Source organism: Choloepus didactylus, chromosome 1 (assembly GCF_015220235.1).
Source record: "Choloepus didactylus isolate mChoDid1 chromosome 1, mChoDid1.pri, whole genome shotgun sequence".
In the NCBI taxonomy this organism is placed as follows: Eukaryota; Metazoa; Chordata; class Mammalia; order Pilosa; family Megalonychidae; genus Choloepus; species Choloepus didactylus.
Genome location: NC_051307.1, coordinates 169,105,027 through 169,126,978, shown reverse-complemented (window position 1 = coordinate 169,126,978; position 21,952 = coordinate 169,105,027). Strand labels below are relative to the sequence as shown.

Sequence of the window (21,952 nt, the reverse complement as noted above, 5' to 3'; positions counted from 1 at the left end):
ACAAGCTATCCTCACCTCTATCCATTCCCAAACATTTAAGTTCAACCTCGTTAAAATTTCTGTACATATTAGGTAACCACTCCCCCTTCTCTCGCTTCTATTTCTTAATACCCTATATTCTATGTTTTAAGACTCTGAGTTTACATATTCTAGATAGTTCAAATTAGTGAAGTCATACACTATCTGTCCTTTTGTGTCTGACTTATTTCACTCAGCATTATGTCCTCCAGGTTCATCCATATTGTTGCATGCTTCAAGACCTCGTTCTTTCTTACTGCCTCATAGTATTCCATCATATGTATATACCTTATTTTATTTATCCACTCATCTGTTGATGGACACTTGGGTTGTTTCCATCTTTTGGCAGTTTTGAATAATGCCATTATGAACATCAGTGTGCAAATGTCTGTTCATGTCACTGCTTTCAGATCTTCTGGGTATATAGTAGTGGAATTGCTGGGTCACAGGTAGCTCAGTATTTAGTTTTCTGAGGACTGCCAAACTGAACTGTCTTCCCTAGTGGCTGTACCATTTTATATCCCCACTAGCAGTGAATAAGTGTTACTATTTCTCCACATCCTCTCCAACACTTGTAATTTCCTCTTTGCTTAATTAACAGCAGCCATTTTTATAGGTGTGAGATGATACCTCATTGTGATTCTGATTTGCATTTCCCTAATAACTAATGAAGATGAACATCTTTTCATGTGCTTTCTAGCCATTTGTATTTCATCTTTGGAAAAATGTCTATTCATATATTTTGCCCATTTTATAATTGGGATTTTTGTTCTTTTATTGTTGAGTTGTAGGATTTCTTTATAAATACTGGATATCAAAACCTTATCAAATATATGGTTACCAAATATTCTCTCTCATTGAGTCACCTGCCTTTTCACCCTTTTGACAGAGTCCTTTGAAGCACAGAAGTGTTCAGTCTTGAGGAGTTCCCGTGTATCTATTTTTTTCCTTTCCTTGCTTGTACTTTGGTGTAAGGTCTAAGGAGCTACCTCCTATTGCTAGGACTTGAAGATGTTTCCCTATAATTTCTTCTAGGAGTTTTATGGTACTAGTTCTTATATTTAGGTCTTTGATCCACTTTGAATTAATTTTTGTATAGGATGTGAGGTAGGGGTTCTCTTTTATTCCTTTGGATATTGATATCCAGTTCTCCCAGCCCCATTTATTGAAGAGAGTATTCTGTCCCAGTTCATTGGATTTGGGGGCCTTGTCAAAAATGAATTTACCATGGATCTGAGAGTCTATTTCTGAACTTTCAATTTGATTCCATTGGTTAATCTCTTTATATTTGTACCAGTACCATGCTGTTTTCACTACTGTAGCTTTATGATAAGCTTTAAAGTCAGGAAGTGTGATACCTCCCACTTAATTCTTCTTTTTCAAGATGTTTTTGACTATTTGAAGCTTCTTTCCCTTTCAAATAAATTTGATAACTAATTTTTCCAAGTCTACAAAGTAGGTTGTTAGAATTTTGGTTAGTATTTCATTGAATCTGTAGATCAATTTGAGTAGAATTGACATCTTAATGATATTTAGCCTTCCTATCCATAAACATAGGATATCTTTCCCTATTTAGGTCTTCTTTGATTTCTTTTAGCAGTGTTTTATAGTTTTCAGTGTACAGGTCCTTTACATCCTTGGTTAAGTTTATTCCTAGATACTTGATTCTTTTAGCTGCTATTGTGAATGGAATTTTTTTCTTATTTGCCTCCTGGGTTAGGTCATTACTAGTATATAGAAACACTACTGATTTTTTGCATGTTCATCTCGTATCCCTCCCCTTTGCTGAATTTGTTTATCTCAAGTAGCTTTGTCATAGATTTCTTGGGATTTTTCAAACACTGGATTTTTTCAAATTACTTTTTATATGAATAACTATTATTCTCTTGCTCTTGAAGCCATTCAGGTTTGCAAACAATTTCTCTCTATCTTTTCATTATTTACCATGTGAAAGTATTGTATCTTATTTGACTCATTGTTAATTTCTATAAGTTTTGTACATTAGAACTCATCTTTTTGGGTCATATCTTGAAAAGTACATGGATTTTGTGTCAGAAAATCCTAGGATGAGTTTTTGCTAGTGTTTGCTGTGATCTTCAGCACATTACTTTCAATATCATTCCCCCTCAGTTTCCTCTTCTGTAAAATGGAGATAATAATAATCTTCTCATAGGATTACTGTAGGACCTAAATTATATGTGTTTACACTTTGAACTGTAAACTATTATATAAATGTTAGTAAATTTAATTTAATCATTGGGGTCTAGGGATGAGACAAGTATATGCAGTATCCTGGGTACCTAGAGACTTTCTCCAATTCTTTCCACAGCTTTGCTGTCTTCCCCACTTCTTGTTTACCTCCTGCTAGATCTGTTATAATGCCAAGGCCTTTGGTTGTCTGACATTCATCTCTTTCCAGGTCCCAAACACTGAATAATCAAATGATGTGGACTGCTGTAACATATTTAACAGATGAAATTTTCTGTTTTAAAATGAAAATAGTTCAGAGGAATCATGGGTTCAGAGTAGAATAAAATCATAGATAATTATTAACAATAGTGGGGTCAGAGAAGTGGGAGATGAAGAATTATTCTCATTAGCTTGAATCATCTAATTAACTCAGAAGTAACCCATTTTTATAGGGACGCACCTCTCAGATGTGCTGGGTATAGTGGTTGATCTCTGTAGTTTCAGAAAGCAGGGCATTGTTGTATTGAAACACAAGAGGCACTTAATAAATATGTGTTGAATAAAACAAAAGATGAATTTCCTCATCAATCATTTAAGTAACTAGGTTGTCAGTGACAGTAAGACAGGCCTCATAAAAAAACAAAATACATGGTATATGTAGCTAAATAAGCAGTAAAGATATCTCCTTTAAAACACTAGGTAGTTACCTTAGAAAAGTTAGCAGCCTTAGCTTGAGCTGTCTAATAAGCAGAATTATAATCAATCTCTTTACAGTTTTAAATAGAAATGGAGTGGCTGTGGGCACTGACCCAGAGTCATCCACTCAGAGGCCATTGGGAGTCAGCCAGGTTAGTTATAAAAAATAGTAAACAAAGGAGGGAGGAATTGAAACTCATATAGCCTAACCAAACAAGTTGAATTTAGCTGTTTGATAAGACTACCTCAGGACTTTAATGGAAGAAGCAAAAGAGCTGTCCACCAGTGACTGGGAACATCTAATGACTCCTCAGCCATTGCATGGCCTGAACTCTGAGATTCTGAAGACATTCAAAGTCTAATAAGAAAAAAAGCAGGAAAAACAAACAAACAAAATAAACAAAACTAGTTATAATGCAGAATAACTGATGTCAAAATACAAGCACTATGTATACAGCTCTGGTGTTAGCACAGGTCTCACCTTCCAGACCTGGAGAGCATGGACTGAATCTTGTTTTGTCTCATTGCACAGAGCAGAGTTGATGCTCAGTAAATGCTCACTGATTGTGAATCTTAGTACTGACAATCAGTATTGTTCAGTTTTAGCAATAATAATCTCTAGAATCTTTCTGGTCTTCAGAGATATCAGCACACTTAACAGAAATACTAATATCAACCTTTTAGTTTGAGTTTAAAAGAAGATAGTTTGATCTCATACATGTATTGTTGCTATCATTATTGAATTTATTTGATTTAGATATGTCACTATATTAAATATTGTCTATTTCAACTAATTTTATTATTATTTTATTCCACTAACCCTTGTTTGCCTCAGAGGTTTTGCATTCCTTTCAATTAATTGTTCTGTATCTCAATCTAATGAGGTTGTTACTATTCCCATTTTTATTATTGGAAAAATTGATAATCAGAAAGTAAATCGAGGAACTTCCTCCAATTTACAGCATTTCTAATTCAAAACTTAAATTGTCCAATCAGAACCAATTTTGTCATGCTTCAAAGAATCTAAAACTAAATGAAATTCAGTATTATTTAAAATGATGTGAAATAACAAGTTCAGAATAAAGTACCATTTCCATATTAGATACCAAAGAATTCTGTAATTTGACCTACCAAGATCTAGTCTAAAAATATGTATACATCTTTTCTTCAAATGTGTTGTCTCTCTTGATTAAATAATTAAAAATTTTAAACTGTTACCCTTGTAACTTTGACTATACTTAAAAATTTATCTGATTGCCAACTGGATATGTTAGTCATCTTCTCCAATTTTTGGTCTCTTATGTTTCTTGATACTGTAATTAACTCTTCAGGCAGCTCATTTTTCAGTTAGTCTCTTACCTAATTGAATCGTTATTAAATGGATAGATTTTTAAAGATGCTACTTTCTCATTATAATGCTTCCTTTTGTTTATACTTTACATATAGACCTAGTCTTAGGCATAATCTCATACAGCTATTTAATCTGACTTTGTCTCTTCAACTTTTTTTCTTTAATCTATCATCTGATATTTTGTGGATTCATTAATAAATCCTAAAGTTCTCTTTTTAAAACTATAAATATGTATTGTCCAGTTTGGTAGCTACCAGGACCATGTGATATTTAAATTTAAGTTAATTAAAATTAGATGAAATTAAAAATTCAGTTCTTCATTTGAAGTAGCCACATTTCAAGTGCTATTGTATACTGTACGGACTAGATAGCACATATACAGAACCTTTCCATCATTACAGAAAGTTCTATTGTCCAGTACCTGCTATAAATAATTCATTGCCTCTATATTTTTATATAGTATATGTTATGACATCTACATGTTATTTTTTATTCATTTTAAACTTTTAGATATGGCCTATATTAAGTATTTACCTTTATTTCCTTTCTCTGCCTTTAAGAAACATCCATGAATTTTTATAGTATACAAGACTTGTCTGAGTTTTTCTTTAAATGTAGTTATTAAATTACATTGTAGCATCTGACTGGAAATTAAGCTAGTTTTGAAGTCTTCTCTACCAAAGATATATAAAAGTGATAGTTAATTTGTTTGTTTGTTTTCAAATTTAAAGACTATCTTCCCCACAGTTCCCATTTTGGGAGAAATACCACCACTGGTCTGACACTGATTATTAATACTTTAAAAAGTTAAGATGTCATAAATGTTGGTATATTTTACAGTTTCCTCTAAGCCCATTTTTTATTTAAACAAAAAACAAATTCCTCAGGGAAAGAAGATTTTTCAAGCAATTTCAGAGCAGAATTGATTTTAGTGTGTGTTAATGCAGACAATCTGCCCAGTGTTAAAATGTTAAAGACAAAAAAAAAGAAAAAAAAAAAGAAAGAAAGAAAAAAAACACAAGCTGCCATATTCATGTGATCACACCAAAATAGCAGCTGGTATTTATATTTTCAGTCTCCTCGAGGTGGACTGCAGGCACACACGAATGAGTGGATGTACTCAGTGTTGTGTTGTGGTTTTATTTAATGCAGACAAAGTACATGCTTGTGCATGCACGACCAACCCTCACATATGCACTTGTTCACAGCCGAGAAAGTGAAAACTACAACACAAGCCGCTCTCTAAGAGTTGTCGGCAACTTGTGTGTGTGTTTCTTAAATATTAAAGAAGGGGAAAACAGATTTGAGGGAATACAAGAAACAGTTCTTCTGTCCAGTGGCTTATAGTTTTTCGTTTGACAACACTTAAGGTAAAAACAAAATAAATGATTGTGTTTGACATCTGTCGCTCTATTTATTTAAAATTGGAAATAAATATTTCCGTGTATTGTTCCTGTTTTAAAGCATATCTTCCCATTTCTGATCTATTTAAGCATATAAATCCTTACCTTACATTTATTCCAATTTATGAACTTTTATCTTTTTTAAAAATTTTTCAGTATGTGAGTGGAAATATAGATGTATTTGCAGAGCACTCAGTTATCCTGCTTTGATTAGCCTGTTGATGCTCCTAATCTTTGGCGTTTGGGAACAGTAGTACATGGCAGCACAGTTATGTCATCCTGATCTGAGGAATGGTAAAATTTTTGCTTTTGAGGTCCTCTTTATATTAAACAAACCAAACTTTTTAGCGCTATTTATACTTGTGGGTTCATAGGATGTTTATGAGAAGGTTAAATAAGTAAAGTCTGGTAAGTGGTAAAGCAGTATCCCCTCCTGAAATATTCCCAGTGGGCATAGGCTATTCAGCAGTGCAAAACAGTCCTTACAGCTTCAGAACATTCAAGCAGATTTAAATTTGAAACTAACTTGGTACTTCAAAGATAAATGCTTTGAATTATTTTTATAGTTTTTTTCAATTATGGAAAAACTTCAAAATAAAATTTGTATTTCCAGTTGTAGCAAAGTCTTGCACTTAAAATATGCATATATATATATACACACATACATACATACATCTACTTATACTGTATAGTTTTTCACAGCTTTTCACCTTTATGTTTTGAGTAGAAAGATTTTGGAGAGGCAGGGGGAGGGGGAGAAGGGAGGCAGTAGAGTAGAGGGCTTGTTAGGTGACTCAGTGCACTGTAGAACTAGAAGGAACCATAGATGAAAACCTTTAATTAGATGGTGACAGACTCCATCTCTTGAAACTCCAACTCCACCTGCCCTCTTCCTACAATATATCCTTTGGTATTTCTTGTCATCCTAATCCTTCTGCTTAATCTTCTCACCTAAAGATGATTTTAAATGCCCATCTTCCTTGTTGACTCTTGGAGATTTTTCTGCTGTCTTTTTGGGCTAGGTCCTGACCTTGTCATCACAACAGATTCCTACTTTCTTTTCTTTGCATTTTTAAAATCAGCATTCACTTCCAGTTTATAGCCTATGAATGTTCTGTGCTTCTCTTGTCTTTGTTATTTGCAAAAAAAAATTGAAGGCAGCAGAACTCTGCTCAGTCCTTTTTTCGCTTTCCTCCCACATCCCCACTCCCAGTACCCAAGTCCGTAGAATTGACCTCAAGGTCCTTCTAGTTTCTGTCCAGTCCCATAGATAATGTCCACCACAAGGTTTAGGTTTTTTTCTAAGCTAATATCAAAACCTTTATTAGTTATCTATTGCTACATAAAAATCAATCCAAAACTTAGTGGCTAGGATCAATAATCATTATTATTTCATGATTGCTGTAGATCGGGAATTTGGGAGCAGCTTAGCTGGGAATTCTGGCCCCGGAGTCTCTCATGAAGTAGCACTCAGGTGTCAGCTGGAGCTATAGTCATCTGGAGGCTTGACTAGCACTGGAGGATCCACATTGGTTTCTCTTCATGTTGATCTCTCCATGGGACTTAAGTGTCCTTCCCCAGAGGACACTTTCCACAGTGCTAGTGATCTAAGAAAGAAAAGGAAGCAGATAGAAGCCATTTCCTTTTTATGACATCATCTCAGAAGGGATATGTGTTAAGGAATTTGCAGGCATATTTTACAAACCACTGCCAACCACATGTAGTTTCCCAGGTCTCAATGGTGATCTTTTCTGTTTTATCCAGCCGGAAAGGAAAATGTGTGTGGAAGACTAACTGAAGGGATTTTGTGGTCACACATCTCTTACGTTCTTATTCCATTGGCTAGCACTTAGTCACACAGCCTCAGCTAACTGAAAATGAAGCTGGGAAATTAAATACAGCTGTATGCCAGAAAGAAGAGAAAACAGGATTGGTTTAACAGGGAGAATGGTGAAATCATAAACCAAAATAGGGAGCACAGAAATAAAAAGGATTTGGTGTGTCTTCTTTCATTCTAAATCAAATTGCTCCTCTTTATGGTTTTTGGCTTGATTTTCAGTTTTTCTTTGATAAAACAATAAACCTATAGTAAGGTATTTTAGTTATTTTGTTGTTTAATAGTATTCTAGGGAGTTTTCATCAGCTCATTTTAAATTTTGCATGAGTACTTGTTTGATTTTATGCTTTTGAAGTATAAGCATTTCATCAGTTATTGTTCCTTCAAGTCCTTCTATGCTTCTCTGTCCTGCTGCATGATTATAAACTCTCACCAAGGGCTTTATTTTTTCCCTTGGGACATCTTATTGAATTCTTGCGTCTTCAGTAATTCATGTGGGCCCAATGCTTTGTCTGTTTTAATACTTCTAATTGCCTAGTTATATACTATAATGCAGTGACAAAGCCCTGCATTATTTCACTTTTTCTTAACCCTTTTCTTGCTTTTGTCTTTGTTGTCCAAGAAATGCTTCATTACAGATAATACAGATATTTTCCAGACTTGCCTTTATTTTCTGTCAGTATTATGCCCTGTTGAGTGCCTTTCCAACTCCCACTAGGCACCTACGTTCCTGATTTGGGGAGCACTAAAGTTGATGGTGTTTAGTTCTGTTCTGTCCCTCACTTCCTGATTCATTCCCATTCACTGCAGTCAAGTGAGAATGTATCCAAAAGATAAACAGAATAGTCTGATTGCATGAACTATTTTTCTGACAGAATTAGTGGTCATTCTATCTTAGTGTAATCAGATGTCCATAACAAGTATTCATGAACCAAATGTAATGGAAATCAATAAGATTCTTAAAAACTGTGATAAACTATACCTCAGGATAACCAAATAATTGAAAAACTGAAATGTTTCTTTATGCAAGTATTTTAGGTAATAAAGGAAGAGGAATGATAGAATTATAGTATTAACATTTTAATACCTCTAATGAATTAATAGATCTAGGCAATGATCATCAATGGTTATTAGTGTTTCTGTGAAAATGTTCCAATTAAGGAATCAGCAGGATGAAACCTAGACTCAAAACAGGCTCCTGGCATCCAGACATATCTGTCACATGGGAATGCACATGGCCGGCATCTGCTGGTCCTTCGTTCCCAGATTTCATTGCTTTCATTTCATTGCTTCTGGTTCCAGGGACTTCCTCTCTGAGTCCTCTCTTAGCTTCTCCAGAGCTTTTCTCTCTAAGCTGTCTCAGCTTTTTCTGTCCTTTATCCTCTCCTGAAGGACTCCAGTAAAAGAATTAAGACCTAACTTGAATGGGGTGGGTCACATATCAACTTGAAATAACCTAACCAAAAGGTCCCACCCACAACAGGTCTGCACCCAGAAATGAACTAAAACAACATGGCCTTTTTTGGGGTACATAACAGTTTCAAACCAGCACAGTTAGCATCACAAAAAGGAGAGTCAAGGTAACATGTACCTCCTGATAGAAGTAGACAACAACAGCTTTTCTGGTTATCTGTTGCAGTGTTGCAAACCACCTTAAAGTTTAAAATAACCACAGAATTTATTTTGCCGATAAATCTGCAATTTAGGCAGGGCTCAGCAAGACAGCTCATCCCTATTCCAAGTGGCATCAGCTACTGTGGCAGCTTGCTCACTCACATGTCTAGCTGTTGATGCTGGCTTTCAGCTGAGACTTTTCTGGGGCTTTTGGTGGAACACCTGCACATGGCCTTTCCATGTAGCTGCTTTGCAGTTTCACAGCTTGGTGGCTGGATTCCATGGATGTTCCAGGGATAACCGGACAGAAACATTATTACACTGTCACTTATGCTACATTCTATTCCTGAGAAACCAGTCACTAAGGCCAACTCATATTCAAAGAGAGGGGAATTAGGCAACTGTTTGATAAGACAGGTGTCCAAGAATCTGTGAACATATTCTGTGTCCATCATACTACCCATGAAGAATCTAGTCAGTAAGTTGAACCTGCATATACTGAAGTCTCTAGAATTAACAATTTTTTAGGAAAAACTAGGGGAAGAGGAACATGTTAGTTAACACAGTGGAAGTAAAATAAGTAAATCCTGAATGTGGGAAAAAGGAAAGGAATCTAGAGTAGAAGAGTCTTAAGAGACATCAACACATTACAATTTGTGGGCATTTCTTAGATTTTGATTTGAACAAAGAAAACATTTTTAGACAATCAGATGTGTTTAAACCTTGACTGGATATTTGATGAATTTAAGGGGTTGTTTTTATTAGTAGTATCATAATAGTACTATTACTGTATTTTTTAAGATTTTTATCTTTTAGAGATATATACTGCAATATTTATAGATGTACTGGTGCCTGGGGTTTGCTTCAGGGTAAGGCAGCACAAGGGTAGGGAAGCAGAGGAGTATATATAAAACAAGAATTGATTAGTGATGAAACTGCATGATGGATAAATTGGGGTTCATTCTACTACTGTCTCTTGTCTGTAACTGAACTTTATATGTTGAAAGATTTTTAAAAATTATAATGAAAACTATATTACTTACCATTTTTGTTTATTTCAAGATGAAAAGAAAAACTCAAACACCAAACTTTTATGATATCTCTTTGTATTGTTTTGCACTATGTAAAATTTGTCCAAATCTAAGCATGTATGGAGAAAAACTGCTATATTTTAAATATTGAACAATTGACTTAAAGCTAATATGTCACTTTTTCCTATCAAATAACAATCTTAGACTATGTTGAGCTCAAATTTCCTTATGTAATACTTTCATATTATATCTTTGCTGTCCATCTCTATTTTCAGAGTTTTACCCTCACCTATATCCCATCTGCATTTTCATTTTCTGGTTAAATGCAGAAACAACTTCTCTTGGACTTTGATTTTCTGATAAAAAGTTTTTCTTCAGTCCCTGTCTACTGGGATTTTTTTTTCCCTTTTACCTTTCTATCAGATACTTTGGCTTGAATGAGTCATTTGCTTTTACAGTTTTCATTCCAAAGTTTTTCTCTACCTCATCTTTCCTTTTCTCTTTTTTCTATGTGTAACCAGAGAGTCACTGTTGATTTTTCAAAATCTTCTCAATTGTTGAATCCGGCTTGGGTCTATATTTTGTGATTTTTACTGTTTCAAAAGCAGGTTTGCCTCTCCAAAGATATTTTTGTTAGACTGATATTCAAATTACAGAACGTATCCTGACTTGACACCAGCTGGATGGGGAAAAAGTCCTACAAGCATAATGGAGGGTGGGAAACTACTCTGAAACCCACCAAACCTGAGTATTACTCTTCCTAGAAATGCTACTCACTATAATTTTTTATCTCTTCTTTCTGATTCTTATAGATGTAATATCTTCTGGTTTGAAGTCTGGTAATATTATAATCAAGTATTCCTTGTAGGAAATATTTTATTATTTAGGTATATTAATTAACCTTATTACCTAAGTTCTGTGTAACCCTGAACTCATGAAATTTTACCTAAATATATTGCACTGACTCATTTTCACTGGGTAGATAAAGAAGCAATGTGGAAAGTACTTCTGCACTGTTCATTACCCCTGTATACTGGGGGCAGGTATTAATTTCTCAGTGCTTCAGTTTCCTTGCTTGTTAATCGCTGAGTTGGGCTGTCTAATCTACAAAGACTCAGGTGAAAATGTTTCTGAATTACACTTCTCTTTCCAAAATCTGAAATAGCATAAACATTTATTTCTTTTTCAGAGCTTCTATATATCTTCCTACCTTACTTACTTGATGCTATGGATTCTTCATCAGAATTTAGAGGGCAAATTGTACTTTACTAAAAAAGGGTATATCATGAAACTTCACAAAGTGGCACTTCAGCATTGTTGGTGGAATTGTAGATGCTATGCTGTTGTATAGGTATGCTGTGTCTGCCTAATATGCATTTTCAACTGATTGGGTATTTGCTGTAAGTGGGTAAGTTAAATTAGCTACCTGCCACAATTTAACTCTTGTAGATCTCTAGTTTTTAATCTTGCAAGTTGGTAGTATGCACTTAAAGAAAACCATGTATTTATATATAATATAATTTATATTTAAATGGATATTGAACTTTTGCTCTGTGTATTTATATATGTATGTGTATATGTGTGTGCTGAGTGTGTGTGTGTGTATGTTTTGGTTTGGTAAAGCTACCGAAATGCTATATACCAGAAATGGTTTGGCTTTTACAATGGGGATTTATTAACTTACAAATTACAGCTCTTAGGCAATGAAAATATCCAACTCAAAGTATCAATGATATGTGGACTCTGAAGACAGGCCGGAATCTGGGACAACTCTGTCACATGGGAAGGCACATGGCTGGCGTCTGCTGGTCCTTTGCTCCTGGGTTTCATTGCTTTCAGCTTCTGGTTCCTGTGGCTTCCTCTCTGAGCTTTTGTGGGTTCTCTCTTAGGTTCTCTGGGGCTTTTCTCTATGAGCTTCTCTTGGTCTCATCTCTCTCCTTCTGTAAGTGTTCTGTTCTCTCATAAAGGACTCCAGTAAAAGGATTAAGACCCACCTTGAATGGGCTGATTTACATCTCAATTGAAATAACCTGACCAAAAGTTCCCACCCACAATAGGTCTATACCCACTGGAATGGATTAAAAGAATATGGCCTTTTCTGGGGTACATCACAGCTTCAAACTATATATACATATATATGAAGAGAGAGAGATATTTGTTGGCAAAGTGAATGCAGCAGTTTTTAGTACTTTCTCCCATAATCCATTCAAATCACATCAGCCATAAGGAATTTGGGCCAGTATGCGTAGAAAATTTCCACAGAATGGTCAGGGAAGTAGGCACATAAAATAATTAAGGCAAATGGTCTAAAATCTTCAGACATGAAGCCCACTTAAATACCGGGCTATAATTTAGTCATAGAATGAGGAAGAAGGGGAAAAAACTTCACCTTTCAAAAGTATTATTCTGTTTCTTCCTTAATGGCTAAGTTTTCCCAAGGAATTTCTCTACAGTAATTTATTTTATTAACTACTTACCTGTCTTTAAACCTGATAACTAATTTGCGATATTTGACTTGAACAACTTTCTTTTGGTCCAAATAATTATTTAAAAATTTCTTGTTTTTCTTTCCTATTTCGATGCATCTGATATCTTTCTAAAACTACTTGAGCGTCTATGATATATTATGCATGATTTGAATATGTCGTCAGGTTAATTTTTCTCTTCTTTTGGAGCTGTAGTCATTAGTGTTACCCCTAATCGAACTCTGATGTCTGGGTAGGGACTGTCTGAAGGGTCATAACATTGAGGTGTTTATGTAGTCATGTGAGGTAATCTTGCTCCGATCTTGGGGTTGTTTATTACTGGCTCCAAAAGAGGCCTCCTTGCTGCTACAGACAAGATCAAAGATCTTTGTCTTGGGACAATATCAGATAAAAGGGAATTTCAAGCAACAGTCAAATAATAGAAGAAGATAAAACAGGCCTGAATTTATTTTTAAAATAATGACCAGAACGGAGATGCTTCACCATTCACTAGTTCACCCAGGAACTGCCTGGACTGCTGAGAAAGTCATACCTCTTCCAGGGACCCAGAAAGGGATGAAAATGAAACACAAAAACAGGCTGAGATCTCCAGACGTAAGAAACAGTAAACCATTTTAAGATAACTATTATTGCTCTTTAAAAAGCTCATTAAGGCTCTAGGTATTCTTTCTCTTCAAATACTGTTCTTGATGCTTTCATATTATCCCATCTTGATCAGTAGGTCAGTATTAATAGATGAGTCAGCCAAGCATAACCTTAACCTAAATAGCTCAAGGTTACATAGTTAGAAATTTTACAACATGCATTTGGTCACAGGCTTTTATATTCAAGTTTGTGATTTTTTTTTTCATTTCACATCATTATAATGCCTTCTTTATCCTCTTCAGGTTACTCCCACTTAGCATTACTCATATACTTCTTTACTTCTTTTTCTTTTTTCTTTCTTTTTTTTTTTTTTTTTTTTTTTTTTTTTTTTCATTATTTTTTGTTTTGTTTTGTTTTGGGTCATCTTCCTATTCAGAAATGTAGTTACTCTGTTGCTTTTCCACAATTGTGAACTTATCATTCAAAGCTCTTCCTAGACTTGCCCATCTTTCTTCTCTCATGCTCTTCTGCTACCAACTGACAGTAGTTGTTCTTGGAATTCTCTTTTCCTTCTTATTATCAATTAGCATGTTATGCCACACACTTGAAATACCTATTGTCTTCTATGACTTCATATCTTTTCTTCTGATTTGGTTACCTTTCCTATGATGTTCCATGTTCTTTCTCTTCCTCCTTAAATTTCTTCTTGTTCAAGCCTACTATGATTGAACCGATTTGACTGTTTACTCCTAGATGATATACACTCAACCCTTATATATTCATTGTGTCATGCACTACATTGCTGTGTGTTTGCTTTTTGGGTTCATACAATTGTATATTCTTGTGTTACAAACAATTATTTAAGCTTCTTTCAAGCAGATAGCTGTCTTATTTCTGTTTAACATTATTTCAAAGCCCCTGGTAAAGTTTTTGATCCAGAGGGTATTTAAGCAATGCTGACTAACTTTGAAGTCTACATTTTAATCAGATAAAGCTGATAGTGTGGTCATGTATAATAATTTAAATCCTGATATTTGCATCAAGGATAAAAAATGGTGGGATCTTGAAAAAGTTGGTACTTACAAAATCAAATTCCACTTCTAAAAATCAAAAGGATTAAAAGAAAACAATCCCTACCCCACCTCCAAAATAGGCTGTTATTCATTTTACTTAAAAAGCTTTAGTAATTTCCACATGTGATGACTTTTAAGTATATGGCTATATTTGAAATGTATAGATGTTGAAGGGTACTGTTTACCTAGCGATGTAAATTGGATGGCAAATACAGGCTTCTACTAAAACCTAAAAGCAACCCTATGACACCCCTCAGAGGTGAGAGTTTGAGGATGATTCTTGAAATGTGCTAGTCTGTTTCAGTCCTGTGTTTTCCTTTTTCAGGTTTCCTGAAATGCAGTTTTTCCAACAAGAAAATGTGAGAAAAATTCTTACAGATGTTCTTTTCTGTTACGCTAGAGAAAATGAGCAGTTGCTTTATAAACAGGTAATGAAAATATCTTACAGGTGGCCTCCATTGACTCAAAATTTTCTATACAGCTTGACAAATGATAGAGCAATAATGTAGCCTTTATTGTATCCAGAGTTGTATCATAATGCTAAAGCAATCAAATTGCTGCTTGTCAGCTGCGGAGTGAGAAAAGTAAGTTCATTGAAGCACATATGCTTCTTCTTCATTATAAGACGTTCCACCAAATTGTCTTCTGTAAGACCGTTCAATCTTTTCTTTCAACTTTTGGAAGTTTGTTTATAAACAGCCTTTTTGAAGCCAATCTAGTAATAAAATTTTTCATAGTTAGAAGTATAAATATTGTTTCTAAGTACAGCATTTATAAATAAATGTTTTTTAAAAGCCACATAAAAAATAATATCCCATTACTCTTTATATTTTACCATTAATAGAACTTTAGAAAATTCCTATAACTTTTTTGAAATTTATATTTAGTTTCTTTGTGATCCTGTTATTTGACTCCTCCCATTACTAAAGCAAAGAGATTGTTGGATTATGTATTTTTATTGAAATGCATATAACTTAATATTTAAAGAAATATCGAGGTTTTCTACTTAGGCTTATAATGTTCCAATAAAAATAGACACAGTTGGATTTTTTAATGTAGCTCTCCAAATATATATTAAATGGGAATTCAAACTGAATTTGTAAATTCTCTAACAATCAAAAGTTATAACGTGTCCAATTGATGACCACATAACTTCAGTTTAATATATTAGAAAATACCTCTATGTTGAAAGCAATATGTTTAATTTGAAATGAACTTGATAGATTTGAAGATAGTACACCAAGTCAGAGTATATATTTCTTAAATAAATTGTTATGACTACTCAAGGGAACTAATTTATCTTAATTTTTGTATTAGCTGTATAAATGTATATTAATTACATGTTGATAGTTATCTTTTAGAATTAGAAATGGAAGAAATATATCCCATTCAGAATCGCAACCAAAATTATAAAATGTCTAGCAATAAATTTAGTGAGAAAGGTACAGGATCTGTGTAGAAACTAGAAATTTTATAGAGGGCTACAAAGCACGGGTTGGGTAAATAGAAAAATAATACTATGTTTTTGGATAGGAAGACTTTAAATAAAAGAATTAGCCTTTTCCAAGTTAATGTATAAATATACTGTCATTCCAATGAAGATCCACATGAGGTGTGTGTTGGTTTTGTTGTTGTTGTTTTTAACTGGACACTATAATTTTGAATTTAGTATCAAAAAGTTTTTACAGTGATTGTAATGGAGGTGATACATCTTAGTGATCAATAGCACTGGGTCTGGATTCAAAACCCCTGTATTCTAATCTCAATTCCACCATTTACTGGTTGAGTAATCTTAGGCAAGTTACTTACTTAACTTTTGTAAGCCTTAGTTTTGTTATCTGTAAGATGAAGACAATAATAGTATTTATCTTACAGATTTAAGAGCATGTAGGGCTCACCAAGGGTTAATGTTGGTGGTTGCAGTTATTGTTATAATCATTATCATTATAATTATTATTAAATGTGTTGGCATTGCCACATAATTTAGGGAAAGGTAAGAATGACAAAGGTAGACATTAAAACTTCTATAAAGGTTCTGTGATCATCGCATACTGTGATAGTAGTATGGTAATGGAGAAAATAGATCAGTAGATTAGGCTAGGAACAGGTCCAATTATAAATGAGATCTTAATATGATCAAATAGAATGTTTTAATTCACTGGAAAAGGATGTTGGTTTAGCCTATTTGTCTAGAAATCTAGAAAAAAAGGTATAAGTATAAAAAATAAAAGTATGTAAATATGCTAAAAGAAATTTCAGGAGAACTTTTTTGTGTTTGCTCAGGATAGAAAAAGCCATCCAAAGCAAGATAAGCTATCCAAAAGTTGTCAGATACAAAGTAAAAATACAAACAAGCAAACAAAACAGATTAAAAGTGGCGGGGGGGGGGGGGTGTCTATCAGTTTAGGGTTCTTTTGGAAGCAAATAACAAAAGACCCAATTCAAAAAGGCACAGCAAGAAGTCTGGGGTAAAATCGTTCTACAGCCTTAATTTAGTAGCTCAGAATCCAAAGATCCACATTTCTTCCTATTTCTTTGCTTTCTTCTCCTCTATTATTGGCTTTTGTCATCAAGCTTATCTCCTCCTTGTCTCCCCCCTCATCTTTCAAATATTTGAAAATACCTTACAGTAAAAGATTTGACTGTAGTCAATTGAGTCAGGATAAAATTATCCAATTATACATTTTGTTTTCCTATTTTTCTTTATAGAAAGAAAAAACTAGATTAAGGAAGTCTTATAATACTGGAAACCATTTTCATTGACAAGGATCAAAAATCTAATAATCGCTCAGCCCCACCATTTGTGATGTATTTGGCCCCACTGCATTTATGGGAAAGACTAGGCAGGAATATGGAAGATCAGATTGTTGATTATTTAGACAGTCTGTCAATTATTTAATTAAAAATATTAACTTACTCCTGGGTATCACATGAAAAGGCTTAATTACCTCCTGTATATGTTTAAAATCCTATAAATTGTTTATAGAGAAATAACACATTGCTGTTAAAGGACTGAGTATTTAGCCAGATCAAATTTAAGAAAAAACCATGAGTTTCATCACAAGCTGTTAAAGCTATTATTTTGTACTAGGTGACACCCCGTTTAACATCGACCATATTGTTAATAGTTATGGGATTTTATTGAATTAATGAGACTGTTATCATGTAGTAGAATGTCTTGCTGAGTTAATTGAAATTGCAGAGATTATATAAATGGTATTAATGAACTTTGACTGCCTGATGCCTCAGTTTAATAAAGACTGCTTGGTGGGCTAAATGAACACAGGCAGATAAAAGAACAGGTTCAATTTTGTGAGCCTACAGGCTGTTGATGAAGAAAACTTCGTTACCTTTGTTTTCAACTGGCATGAGTTTGGAGTGCAGTGACTACTAACAATCCAACAGGGATAAAGACTTCAGCAAGCAGAAATACTGACAAGGTAGATAGAAGCAAAATACATATTTTGGGAAACAAGATTTATACCAACAATACGTGACTTTTTATTATGCTTTGTCAGATTTGTAGCATGTTGAATTTATATTCATGCTTTCCGAATATATATATTTTTTTCCTTTAAAATTATTTATATACTTGCCACTTATTGTATAATTATTAATCAGTTTTTGCTTGTCTAAGATTAAGAGCAAAACCAGTAATATATTTCAAGTCTATTTGAGAAAATATCCATAACTAAGGTAGAAGTCAAAACTGAACTTGTTAAAAATTGTCTTAACTGTTATTCTGCACTGTTCAGAGTACTGTTAATTTCCATTATATATGGAGGATCTTTATTTATTGATCTGGACAGTTGAAATACAATTTAGTCTTGTTCTTTTTCCTTTTTTCATATTGTAGTTCAATTTTACCAATATGTTGATATATTGAGTATTAGACATTTCGTTCAGTCAGTCAAAAGATAATGCTGAGCCAGTAGTAGGATCTGGGTTTCTGGGTTTAAAAAGAAATAAATAGTGCTTACTCAAGCTGACTCTCTCTCTCTCTTCTCTCTCTCTCTCTCTTTCTCTCTCTCTCTCTCTCTTTCTTTCTCTCTCTTTTTGTATACTACACAAAAATACACACACTCATATCACTTATCACAGTTTATAATTGTAGTCATTTCTATACTTATTTTATCAATATGTGTCTTCCTCTGTGGACTGCAAGGTCCATAAAGATAAGGAACTTGTCCATTTCATTCACCTTTTTTTCTCTAATGCCCATCACATTATAGGCATTTAAGAAATACTTTTTTGGAATAAATGAATGATGTATGATGAATTAACATTGGAGAATTTGGAGAGAATAGTGTCACAGATACTAGTGGGGAAGAGAGAATATTTAAAGAAGGTGGGAAAATGCATTTAGACAAGAAGTTTCTTATAATCTCAGCACAATTTATTAGAAAATATATTGGGGAAAAAAAGCACCATTCAGAAGATCACTACCTAACCATCACTAAGAAAACCTAGTAATAAACCTAGTAAGAACTATACAGTTCTATAGATTTTGGGATTGGAAAATCCGGTGTTCTTAAAAATACCTATTCTTCTAAATTAATCTGTACATTTTAAATCAATGCCTATTAAAAATTAGTGTCTTAGATAGCATTTTTTGTAAATGATACTGACGGTCACCTGAATGAAAAAAATGAGAATAAGCAAGATAAGCTTGAAAAAAGAATAGAAAATATGGAGGATTTGTGCTAATAGAAATTAGAACATTTTAAAGCTCAAGTCATTAAAATAAAACAGTTCTGGTTAAGAATATACAAACCAGTGAAATAATAGTAAAAGCCCAGAAAAAATACAAGCTAAATACTTACTTTATGACAAAGGTGGCATTTCAGATCTCTTAGGAAAAGATGTGTGTATTTCAGTAAATAGTGGTTATTCTCAATAAGTTAGTTAAAATCTTTTGGAGAAAAAATATTCATATTTATTCCTCTTGGCAAAAATTAAACTAATATCAAGTGAAGAATTAACTGAAAAAAAAAAAGAGGAAACTGTTTACTTACCTAATCTCAGATAAGGAAGTTGTTTTTAGGTGAAAAAGAAAAAAAAAAAGGAAACATTAAAGATCATTAAAGATGATTGTTTTAAAGTGTACAACTTCTGTTTCATAATATGTAATCAAAATTAAAAGGCAAATGATAATCATGGGAAAATATTTGTAAACAATGACAGTATCTTTAATTGATGAACTATTACAAATCATCAGAATAAAAGAAAAACCTTCATTAAAAGAAATGGGCAACTGATTAAATAAATAAAAGTGACCAATAAAACTTCAGAGTTCAATCTCACTAGTATTTAAAGAAATTAAAACATTTTGTGAAATTGCATGGAATTTTTTAAAACTGTGAATACAGTGGAGGATGTGGTAAAGTCGTAAATTTTATTCTCTGCAGTAAGAGAATTCTTTCTGGAGGCCAATTTAAATGGAAATACCAGAGACTCTGAAAAATGTTTTTTACCTTTTTTTACCCAGAAATTCTACCTCTAGGGACTTGATCCTAAGGACACAGTCAGAAATAGACAAAAAGATGACCGCAAGGACATCTATCAGAGTTTAAAATTTCCTTTCCTCCCTTCTTTCTCTTTCATTCTTTCACTCATTCTTTTGGTCTTTCCCTTTTTTTCTTTACTCCCTTACCCCCCCCCCACACACTTTGCTTCTTTTTTCCCACTTTTCTGTAGATTTCTGCAATAGGTAGCTATTACTTTGATAACTAAAATAATAGCACTTTCTTTTAGGAATAACTTGCGATTATTCCAGGAGAATAAACCCCTCATGAAGATTTTTAATCTTCTAAGGATTATTCTTTTTAAGGTTTGATTAGTGAGGAGATGATTATCTAAAAAGAATAATGTGTCATAGCTTGTCATAAATTACAAATAAATTATCAATGAATTGTAAATTATTTTGTAAAAATGTTATTAAGTCCTAATTTAAGATTTGTGATAACTTATAAATGAACCCTGATAAAATTTCCTTTCATATTATTTTTGTGATAACGACTGGCTTCCTAAGAATAACGGAACTACTAGACTGTGCAGAGGACTGTGTAACTCTGTACTTCAATTTCCAGCTCAGAGGAAACCTCTTGTAATTTGACCAGTAAAAATTTTTCTCCTCTCTGCTCCCATGTTTCATTTTTCTTTTCTGTAAGGGTGGTATTTTGTTTTATCTCTTTGTAAAAGATCATTTTAGTTGTTAAGAAAAAGGAAAAGAATAATTTACTAACTTTAGAGGTAGAAAAAGATGTAATCTATTTTAAAATGGCTAAAACCTGTCTTTTTATGCTTAAAGGGGAAGAATCTCAATATGGAAAGTCGTTAGTGTGGAATACCTTATTTCCCACAATGGTGGATAAATAATGGACTTTTGTAACACCCTTGTAAAGACAGTTTAGTAACTAATATTATATCTTTTTTTTCCTGTACCTATTCATGTAATCTGTAGGTAAACCCCAATATAAAGAAAAAGAAAATTGTATTGGTGAAATCACTAAATAAATTGAAAATTGACCTTCTAGTTTAAGTAAACAGGAAAACATTTTTACGATAGTCTGATTAAACATGTTAAAAATCGTGTTTTTTAAACTTTATTTTCTGTCAAACCTGCTAAATATTTTTGCTTTTATTATCCAACATTTCCAGTTAGCTGACTTCAGCTCTTCCTAAATCCACAGACATCTTAATTTTAAGCCATTATATAATGAAAACATTGGATGTAATTTCCTTCGGTCTACAGTTCTTAGTTGCCCTTCTTACTGCAGATCTTTACACTGTAGCTCATGATTATAATTTGCATAAATGAAATTCATATTTATGAGTACAGATCTTGAAGCAACTGACAGGTGCAAGGTTGTCTACCATGCCAATTTATTGTTTGTGTGTCATTTAAAAGAGAACTGCTCTACACGTTTTAAAGAAGAATAAGTGCTGTGGTTGAATTGGAATCAAATTCTAAAAGTAAATAGAATCTCGCTTTGTAGCTTTCTGTTTTTATGTTTTTCTATAATATGGAAATGTTGCTGGTGGCTATCAGTCAAAGAAGCAAGTAACTAAGCTTATACCATCCAATAACGGACTCTCAGCATCCGTCCCTTTCATTTCTCTTGCTCTTATGTTTCAGGGTATGCATGAGCTATTAGCGCCTATAGTTTTCATTCTCCACTGTGACCACCAAGCTTTTCTACATGCCAGTGAGTCTGCACAGCCCAGGCAAGTTTTTATATAAGCTCCATCTATTTGTTCAGCACTACTGAATTCTTTTTTACCTTAAAGTCTTGTAGATTGAAAGTACTTCTGCTTTTCCGTAACTTATAAACATTTGGTTGTGTTTCATGTAGCTGATTAGAAGAATCTTATTTAAATTTTACTTAATAGTTCTAGTCCCACTTTAGCTATGGGGAAATTTGGAATCATAATGTCTCTGAGAATCTTTGATCTCTGTACTAAAGGAAGACATGGGGAACAAGAGGAGGGAAATTTTGTTGTCATGGCAAAGGTGCTAATAATATTCATATATACTGCCTTCTAATGACCCATTCTTTCACCATAAGCTGTATGTGAACCTTATCTGTGAGAGACTTTCTCCTCACCCGGTTTTATTCTGCTAAGTTCAGAAATAGGGGAACAGTACCACAAAGAACCATCTGTAAA

At 33.5% G+C, this 21,952-nt stretch overlaps 1 protein-coding gene across 4 annotated transcripts in view; it reads left to right on the top strand.

Moving 5' to 3' along the window:
- Window positions 1-21,952, top strand: part of TBC1D5 (TBC1 domain family member 5) — a 739,731-nt gene that overhangs the window by 413,221 nt on the left and 304,558 nt on the right. For all 4 annotated transcript variants that reach the window (XM_037845606.1, XM_037845577.1, XM_037845586.1 and 1 more), the window contains 2 exons: window positions 14,610-14,712; window positions 21,423-21,511. In XM_037845606.1, the coding sequence (XP_037701534.1) occupies window positions 14,610-14,712; window positions 21,423-21,511 (192 nt within the window). The remainder of the gene's footprint in view (window positions 1-14,609; window positions 14,713-21,422; window positions 21,512-21,952) is intronic.